Source organism: Orycteropus afer, unplaced genomic scaffold, assembly GCF_000298275.1.
Source record: "Orycteropus afer afer isolate SDZICR_OR568_19922 unplaced genomic scaffold, OryAfe1.0 scaffold00090, whole genome shotgun sequence".
Taxonomy (NCBI): Eukaryota; Metazoa; Chordata; class Mammalia; order Tubulidentata; family Orycteropodidae; genus Orycteropus; species Orycteropus afer.
Genome location: NW_006921677.1, coordinates 3212716 through 3223338, shown reverse-complemented (window position 1 = coordinate 3223338; position 10623 = coordinate 3212716). Strand labels below are relative to the sequence as shown.

Sequence of the window (10623 nt, the reverse complement as noted above, 5' to 3'; positions counted from 1 at the left end):
CTTCTAGTGTAATGCACTATTCAGATTATAAAAAAGATATTAGGCGATGCATTGTTAAACACACCTGTGACGTATGATTGAAGTGTTAAAGAAGGGCATGACAGAGTACTTAATGGGAGGGAGTATGAAAGGAATACATTCTATCACAGGATCTCCTATGACTCAAAGAAAGGTAAAAGTCAAGACAACACAGCTGGGGTATTAAGCTATATTAGAATTCATACATTATAAAAACAAAAATAAGATGACTTTTGAACAAAAAGCTCTATCTACGCCAAATGTGAGGGAGCTCTGGTAGCACAGTGCCTAAGGCACTTGACTGCTAACCAGAAGGCTGGCGGTTCAAACCCACCAGTCACTCCTTGGAAGGAAGATGGGCAATTTACTTCCATAGTGATACTGCCTTGGAAACCCAAGGAGAGGTCACTATGAGTTGGGTCCGACTCGATGGCACATAACAACAACAGCGTGCCAAATCTAAGGTCACCACATATTTCCCTCATACTTTGTGTACGCAGCACGTTACCAGAAACTCATGATGTAATTAAATTGTCAATATTTAAATGGTCATATGTAATTTAGTTCTAATCCAGAAAAGCATTCTTTACGCTGAATGTATTTTCTTATACATTCAAGAACAATAATCTAGACATTCTTCATGTAGGATTTAAGAGTACAAGTGACTTAAACCATTTAGAAAAAAAAGGCAACTAAAAGTGCATTACCTGCTTTGAGGACTCACCAACTTTTACACAGAGAATCTCACAGCCAACCTGCCATTCCATCCACATAAAAAAAAGCATTCTATTTCTTTATTTCCTTTTTTTATTTGACAAGCAGCAATATCATGTTTGTCATTTTAATGTAGATACAATTATTAGGTTATCTGTCATATTACAATATTTAGGTTTTTTTTATTTTCTGTCCTTTAGGATACATTAAAAAAACACAAACAAACAACAACAAAAAAAACACATCAACTGCAAACGTGAAGGGGAGAAAAAGCATGGTACCCAACCAAATTTCCACGTATCAGCAATACTTCACTCTTTCTTTTAATAAAGTTTTAAGAAATGTCACAATGACATGAGCTTGAAGTATCTATAGGCATTTTCCTCGACGCTCATGACGTGGCACTGGTGATGTTGTAAACAGCAGAAAAACAGGGGCTGCCAAATGACCAAAATATGGACGCACAGGCCTGCTTTTGCCCACAGGAACACACCAAATGGCGATGGCAATGATCTTCTTACACCCACACGTAGAGGAGCGCAACATCACGCTACATAACTGTATTCATCTGCTGACGACTGGCTGCGTTCAATGTACTGTTTGTCTATCAGAACTTCAATACACTTCTTAATCATGCTGATACTTGGATTAAACCTAGCTCTTGATTGGCTAATCACCTGTGAAAGAAAGAAAGCGATGTCAAACTACCACTAATAAATCACTTACAATTACTTTTATCAATCACCTATAAAAGAAACCTCAATTGTATTAAGTTTTCAAGAGTTTTAACAAACCAAATCCGTAATAGGAGATACTTAAAATAACCATAGAAATATATTAATTCAATAAAATCAACTAAATGGATGGACATATCAAATAAGTGAGTACTATACCAAAAAATAACAAAACCCACTGACACTAAGTTGATTCTGATGCATAGTGACCCCCCTGGGTTTCCGAGGTGGTAAATCTTTACAAAAGTAGATTGCCCCGTCTTCCTTCCATGGAGTGGCTAGTGGATCTGAACTGCTAACCTTCTGGTTAGCAGTCAATTGCCTTATGCATCACACCTCCTTAAGTGAGTACATGGACATTATTAAACTTTTAAAACTGAGTGTGGCAGTGCAGAGGGAGGGGAAGCAAGGAGATCAATTTTGACACGATGTTCAAAAATAATCTACCCAAATTAAGAAAAAAGCTTAACCTTTATGCTATGAATGAATTAAAATGCAGAACATAGATATAGCTAAATCTAGTATTATTCATACATAAGTAAATAAAGCTATAAACTAATTAATCTACCTAAATACACTCACCTCACACAACTTTCAGCTCTTAGCTCAAATCACAATTTCTCAAGAAAACTTCCCCTAACAAACCCTAAGTCAGGTCTTCTACATATGTTCTCATAGTACTGTATACTTTTCTTATCATTTCAATAACGTATCTCTTTCCCACCACACTGTAAACTCCAAAAGGGTCTCATTTTGCTTTGCATTAATTAATAGTCCCCAGTGACCAGTAAAATAACCTATCATATGGCAGACACTTATATGTTTACTGAATGAATAAATATTTGATGTGGTCAATTTTCTTCAATAACCAGACAGAAGTTTCAATGAACTGGTGAGTTTTAGACCTCTATATCTAAGCCAAAGCAAAGCTGAATTTAATCCTTTTAAGTGAGTACTGTTCTCATTAAGTTATGAAGCATTCCTTCATGTTATATGGAGATATTAGTTCTTTATCATCATTTAAGAAGGAACAAATCTAATCCATACATAGATAATGTGCACTACCACAGGAAGTCATGAAGTCACTTTTCCCCTTTTACCTCTTGAATAAGGGCATTATGCCGAAGCACTTTTCGCGCTTTCATGATACGAACTATAGCAGCTTGAAGATACATTTTTCGGTCCTCATCTACAGCACTTCTAGTTTGTTCCATTTCCTGTTTTACAGGAGGAAAAAAATTAGAAAGTAAGACAATAAGTCACTGAACTTATTTTAAATTCATTTTATCAGTGAGTTTAAATACATCTCCAATTCGTATGTAGCATCACATTATCCAGTTAAAATGTACACAATATCACAAAATATCATCTACATCTATAATTTCTAGGGTTAAAGTTGGAAGGTTATTACAGAAAAGTTAATTGCATCGTTAATATAAACAGACAATAAAGTAGGAATAAAATGACATAGAACAATAATTTTAAAGACCGTTGTCCTATCAACTATTACAGACTCAATGCTTTTGGATAAGGTTGTACCAAGTGCAGTAATTGGCTACAAGGTTATACTGAATCAGGCTTCAAAGGGAAATGTTTTGAAGCGTCCTGTCTGGCTCAGGTAGAGAAGCCAGGAAGGATGGGCTACAAAGGCTCATTTCTGTACTGCTCATAGAAACACAGAAGAAGTAAGGAGTACAAGAAGTAATACCACATCAATAAGGATCTCACGATAGCTTACAAAAGGTAAGATACAATTCATATATTACAAGTTATTATCCACTAGCATGGAAAAAAATAAGAGCGTGGCCTATTATGACTCAAATTTAATGGCAATTAATTAATGTTTGTCTCCTGCATGGGGGATAAGTTTCTGAGAGAGGGCCTCACATATTATATACCTTTATATCCTGAACCAAGCCTAAGGACAGGGTGGCACATAGGAAATAATTAGGAAACTCAAGTCATAAGAATAGTTTATCTCAGGATAAAGAATAATCACTGCTGATTTAAAAGAATCACTAGCAGCATACATTCATTATTCAAATTGGCTCATCTGCTAGTCTGTTTAAAATGCAGAGTCTTGGGCCCAACTCCACCAACTCCAGACCTATTAGATCAGAATGTGCATTTCAGTAAGATGCCCAGGTGATTTATTTGCACATAAAAGTTTGAAAAGCATTTTCCTACATGTCTACTTTTCATTGAAAGAAATAGGTTATAAAAATTCCTCTTACTCTATACATGAAAAGAGTCTCTGGGTAGCACAATTAAGTGCACAATTACTAGTTGCAAAGGTTGGTGGTTTGAACCCATCCAGAGGCACCTAGAAGGCAGGCCTACCAATCTGCTTCTGAAAAGTCACAGCCCTGAAAATCCCAACTCTGCAAACGTGGGGTCTCATGAGTCAGAATCGACTCACTGGCAACTAACAATAAATTAAAAAAACAGGGAGATTGTTCCAAAGAGGAGACTTTCTAGAGAGAATGCAAAGCAAAGCTACACATTTTAATACAGTTTAAGATCAAATGTGACTAATCTATATCTTTTTCCACACTTATTACTACTTCTTAAAAAAAATCTGGTGGATTTTTGTTTGCTTATTAAATTAGTAAATGCAAATAAACCAGAAAAGATATGTTATGATATTATTAATTTCAGAGTGCAATGTCTTACATTATCTTAATATTACCACTTGCAAAATGTAACACTTAAATATTTCCAAAAGAAAGAACATGTAAAAGAACTTGCCTGTGGTGTATCTTTCTGCATCGATGTAGTAATTTTAAATTTTGTTCTTTTACTGCTGAAGTTCATATTTAATGAAAATGATGATTCTATATCGATGTCTTCCTATATTTAAAAAAAAACATAGCTTTATAAAAAATAAGATAAATAATAGCTTACTGCCAGCAATATAGAATGAAATTAAATAACCAAGTAAAAATTTAAACTCTCATAATGTCACATTATAAAGTTTTAATTTAAGAGAAAAATAATTGTTTACTGTTAAATAAACAAATAAGCAAAATCAATTTTTTTCTAATTACATTCGCCAGAACTTCAAGCAGTTTGGATTTAGGAATAAGCTATTTTCTAGTTCAACTACTATATATTTCACCTTTGAGACAAAACAAGAGACAAGCTCAGTGGATTAAACAAGTAAAATTTAACATTGCAACTTTTAAGAAATACCAAGCCTCATAATTCTTCCAACATCCTCCATTTTGAAAAACTGAACCACCATGTTTTAAAGTAATGCAGTGAAATATAAACGAAAAGTTGTTTTTCAAGTGGCACAGAAGTACCCTTTCACCTTGAACTTGGGGTAATTTTGATACGGTTTACCCTTTAGTCTATTCTATTCACTCTGTGAGGTGAAGTGACCTTTTCTCAAATCTAAGTTATTAACCCAATTTTCAGAACAACTACTTCCTTATCAGGCTTAAGAAACCCACTCATATCATATAGTGGAATTTCCCCACAGCAGGATCAAGAAGCACTTGACAGATTTATAATCAAATGCTTAATGTGCAAATAAGCAACCTATATTTAATTTGTAAATTTCTGGGCAGCAAAATAACATGTTTTAGAAAAAATAACAACTTATTAAGCACTAAGGCACTATAGAATTTACTATTGTGTTAAGATTTTTAAGTCAGAAAAATTAGTAATAATTTTTCAAAATTAAAAAAGGCATGGTTTGAGTTATAGAAAATCTATCATTTATATATATTTATACCATTTATATACACTATTATATACCCTGTTCAATTACAGGCTATAAAATGCCATCATAATCTTAGGGATGTCTCCAAAACAAAATGATGAGAATAGTTAGCTGTAGGCTCTTAATCTCACCAAAATAAAAATGAAACATCTATATCATATTCACTAGAATTTTTCTTACAGGCACAATAACTGGAAGCAGGATATTCAGCCTACATCTATTGCTTTCTTGACCATGGAAACATCAGGATATGTTACTAAAAAACCAAAAACTTTATTAAAAAAAAAAGTTATAAAGAATATAGTATTGGTTTGCAATTCCTGTGATGGATATTAAAATATTTATTGTAGTTGTTTGAGTTCTGAAATTCAAGGACTTGAGAGTACTTGGGATGGCATTATACATTTTAAGTATGACTACAAACAAATATAATCATATTTTAGAAGATAGATATGACAAGTTTCTAAACCTGATCATAAAATCAATTTATACTGACATTTACTATTACAGATGCATGTAATTTAAAATTAACTAAACACATGGAGGAGTCCCTGTGTGTCCCAACAGTTAATGCACTCAGCTGTTAACTGAAAGGATGGAGGTTCGAGTCCACCCAGAAGCACCTCCAAAGAAAGGCCTGGTAACGTACAGAAAAAAAACAGCCTTTGAAAACCCCATACAGTACAGTTCCACTTAGGTATCATCATACACAAGGTGTCACCATGCATCAAAAGTGGAATAAAAAGAAAGTATTTTAAACATGGGAAAAAACTCAAAGATGATAGGCTAGTTTCAAAACTTCAATTAATCAGAATCCTTCTGCTAACCATACTTTAGTAATTTTTTTTGAAAAATGCTACAGTTTAAGGCAGAAAAAAGAGCATCAAACTATAAAAGGCATATATATATATAAAACATTCCATAGTATTCTCTAGGATTCATCAAATTCAGAGCTATAGAGAACTTGTAGTTGATTGATGTAGCTGATCAAGTGTATTCCAAAGCATAAAAAGCATTAACAATTATGACTTTACTTGTAAAACTATGAATATCCCATCAAAAAGCTTCCATGTTTATAATGTGTAAATTCCTTAAAATTTCCACAAACCTTTTCTGAATCATGGTTAATCATTTTTACATCGAGTAAAGATTTGATGGTTTTTGTCAGTTCCTTTTCATTCATCTGAGTACTGTCTTGAAGTTCTTTATAGCTGACAGTCTCACTGTTGTTAAAGACAAGAAGAACTGCCATTTGGTATGTTGTGACCATGGCTACATATGGTTTGCCCAAATAGTTCATTTTAACTTCACCTAAAATTGAAACAAAAATTATCACAGTAAAATAACCATTTGAAGAAACATTTCAAAATTGAGTAATAACTGTTTATTTCAGATATTTTCTCCTGAAAGAAGGAAGCAGGGACTTAATAAATTGTTGTTAGCATTTCTGTTAACAATGTAATTGTTTCTTTCTGTACTTCCTCCACCCTGTCCTTCTGGATGGAGAGAAGGATTATCGGTTTTGAGCATGTAGTATAAATCAGGGTTAAGTTACTACAATCTTTACCTATAGGTTTAAATAATAGCCTTAAATATTACTAGAAAGGTAAACACTAGGGGAGGGGAGGATGGACAGTAAAAGGAGGTAGAAAGAGGAGGAGAGAGAGAGAAGACGAAGAAGAAAGAATGACAGCCTGCTACCATCAATAACCTCATGTGTTCTCTGTATGTGGTGTAACCACAGGTAAGAATCAAGCATACCGAGGTCTACAAGCTTATTTTAAATACTACAGTTCTGTAACATCCTAAAGAGATAGCAGCATGATACTGTCACACTGAAGAGCTTACAACAAATAGTAAAACAAACTATTTTTATATATTCTGTAGTCTCTAAATAATTAAGAAGATAAATGATGCAAATCAAAGTGATTCCTATAGCATGAAGCTGTGATTTAGTGATTACAGCAAATACATACACAAAAAGCTTGCATTTACTTGATGTTTTAATGGATTATAAACTAAACTGGCATGAAATTTGCTTCTAGGGTTCTATACATCTTAAATCAATGGAGTTGTATTTCACATGAATAGACCCCAGAGGGTGCATTTTCTTTGTTTGTAACTTTGGTCAAGATTTTATGCTCCTTTTATTTATTGATTATGTAATTAAAAATTTTAAAGGACAGAAGTCAATTTATCATCTTACTTAGTATTATGCCCCCATCAATTTTTATTATCATTATCAATTATATCTTGGCTTAATTCATATTGAAGAAAAAAACTGATATTCTAATATTTAAAAAAAATTCTTTGGATAGGAAAACAAATCCTAATTTAAACTTTCATGATGGAGGATTAATGTATTAATTAGAATATCTGATTAACACAAAGGGCTTAAGTAAAAAAATGTATCTTTAGAAATGTACTACTAGCAGTTACTATAAAGAGTACTTTAAAGGCTCTCCATTCAACAGTTAACTTCGGAAAATGTGAGGAGGAACCAAATAGCACATGAACCGAAGTACATCATTTGTGCAATGACTCTTTAATCAAATGGCAAAAATGCATATAAAATAATGCATCAATATATGCACATCCACGTTCAGTGCAGAACTATTTAAAATAGTAAAAAGATGGAAACCACCTAGGTGCCCATCAACAGAAGAATGGTGTTCTGGTTACCCAGTGCCACTCTGACAGGAATATATCACAAATGGGATGACCTTAACAAACAGGAGTTTGTTCTCTTACAGTTTGGAGGCTTTAAGTCCAAGTTCAAAGTGCCAGGCTCTAGGGCCTGGGTGAAAGCCCCTCAACCTTGGGCTTCAGCTCTGCCTCCAGCTCCCAGCCCACTGAAGCTAGAGGCTTTTCTTCACTCAGACAGCTGCTGGCTCCTGAGGCTGACGAGCCCACAGTAACCAGAACACCATTCTTCTGTTGATGGGCACCTAGGTGGTTTATTTGTCATCACAAGTAAAAAGGCACATGTTACCAAACCACACGGCAGGCCATTCATTCAAGTCCATTGTAAGTCCCCAGGTTGGTAGACCATGGCAGGCTGCTGAACAACAACACAGCTACATGCAGGGTCCAAGCATGCCATAAGCTAGAGACCATTCCCAAAGGTGCTTCTTTTCTTATATACGGGAAGCAGACCACATATCCAAAGCAGCTACTCAGCTACTTGTGGTCGATCCCACCATGGAGTTGACTGACAGTCTCATCATGTAGAATAGCTACCACCAGATGCCCAGCCACTCAACCAGGCCCAGCCAAGTTGACACACAAACATAACCACCACAAATGGGTAAGCAAACTACGGTACATACACACAATGGAATATTATGCAACACTAAAGAATAATGTAGAATCTACAAAACACCACATAATGTGGATGAATGTGAAGGACATTATGCTGAGTTAAATAAGTTAATCACAGAAGGACAAATATTGTATTAGCTCATTATTGTAAAAAGACAAGGTAAGGTTTATATATGGAAGGAAACTTTCTTTGTTGGTTATCAGGAGTGGGAAGGGAAGGAGAGAATACTGCTAAATAGGTAGACAAGTATTAATTTGAGTGAAGGGAAGGACAATGTACCAAATGTGAGTGATCAACACAGGTACACTGAGGAAGAGGAAGAAACAGAGAGGTACATGAGAGGTACAGACAACAAAGATAATGCATGTACAGTACTGAGTTGTCAGTGATGGCAAGTATTGATATATGGGTGGATAGATGGGTGGACAGGGTGAATGATCAGCTATGTCTAGGCAGTAGGCCCATCATCATGTACAGAGTTAGGAGATAATGTTTCTACATGAGTATTTGTATGTATCTCAGACACCTGAGACCATGGCCCCTAACCACCCTTCAGGTCTGAAATTGAACTCACTCACTCCTGTGGCTTCCAGCCAAACAACAGACAGGCATATGGGGTGAACATTTACATTGGGAAGATACACTACTTGGAGCGATTGATCATGGGAAAACAGAAGGGCAGTGTTTGCAAAGGGAAACAGTTCTGGGGGCAGGAATGCATGGGAGGGAAGGACACAAAGAAAAGGTAATTACAGGGAGGAAGTGGGAAAAGAGCTGTTACACTGTGAGGAACTGCACTCAATGTCATGAGACAAAATGCATATGAACTGCTGTATGGAAAATGCATCTGTCTGTAAACTTTCACCCTAATCACAATAAAAATTAAAAGAAAACAAATAATAATGCATCAAGCACCAAGACAATCAAGTAGAACCGTCCCACTTAATTAGGAAGTTTTTTGTTTTTCTTTCTTTTATTGTGATTTGGGTCAAAGTTTACAGAGCAAATTCACTTTTTAATCAGGAAGTTTTGACCTTGTGACACAGTCTTGCCTTATTTATCTAGTGCTGCTATAAGAGAAATACCATAAATGGGTGGCTTTAAAAAATTTATTTTCCCACAGTATAGAAGACTAAATGTCTGTATTCAGGGCACTGGGGAAGGCTTTCTTTCTGTCAGCTCTCAAGGAAGGTCCTTGTGTCTTCAGAGTTTCTGCTCCTGGACAATCTTCATGTGACTTGGCATCTCTCCTCCCCATTCTTTGCTCTATTCATTTGTTTAATTAATCTCTTTTATATCTCCAAAGACATCGACTCAAGATACATCCTATACTAATCCGCCTTCATTAACATAACAAAGACAACTTATTCCCAAATTCTATCATTACCATTTGCACAGAGGTTAGGATTTACAGCACATATTTTTTAGGGACGTAATTCAGTGCATAACATTCTACTCCTTAGCCTCCACAAATTCATGTCCTTGTCACATGCAAAACACATTCACCCCATCACATCATCCCCAAAATCTTAAATCACTTCAAGTCCAAAATCTTATCTGCTGAAGCACCTAAATCAACTATGGGGGAGACTTTAGGCTTACTCATTCCTGGGGCAAAATGCCTCTTCATCTGCAAACCTGTGAAATCTGGACTACAAGTTATCTGTTTCCAAAGTACAATGGTGGAACAGGCACAAAATAGACATTTCCATTACAATCGGGAGAAACTGGAAAAAAGGGATAAGGGGCACTAAACAAGTCCAAACACCAATAGAACACATTACTACACATTACTTAGCTCTCAAGCTTAAAAACAATCCTCTCTTCTCTGAGATTATCTGGGCAGTGGTCCTTTCCTCCAGATTCTGGGCATTGTCATGCCCTATGGATTCTAGGTGGAGGCCCCTCAGCCCTTGGCTTTTTAGCTTTGCCTTCTAGGCCCACTAGGACGGTAATTCTGCTCCTTCAACTTTGGGCATTCCCATGCTCCTAGTTGATCTGTAAGCCCCAGGGATACAGGTGAGGAGAGACAACTCAGGGATGCCCAAAGCAGCAGGCCAGAAGAGCAGGAGAAAGGGGATTAAAAGCCAGGAAGCCAGACAGAGGAA

At 35.7% G+C, this 10623-nt stretch overlaps 1 protein-coding gene across 1 annotated transcript in view; it reads right to left on the bottom strand.

Annotated features, from left to right (window-relative positions):
- Window positions 1-1277: 1277 nt before the first annotated feature.
- CUL2 (cullin 2) overlaps window positions 1278-10623 on the bottom strand; it is a 117205-nt gene continuing 107859 nt past the window's right edge. The window contains exons 17-20 of the mRNA XM_007942437.2: window positions 6302-6504; window positions 4215-4316; window positions 2567-2683; window positions 1278-1409 (exon numbers count right to left, since the gene is read on the bottom strand). Of these exons, the coding sequence (XP_007940628.1) occupies window positions 1278-1409; window positions 2567-2683; window positions 4215-4316; window positions 6302-6504 (554 nt within the window). The remainder of the gene's footprint in view (window positions 1410-2566; window positions 2684-4214; window positions 4317-6301; window positions 6505-10623) is intronic.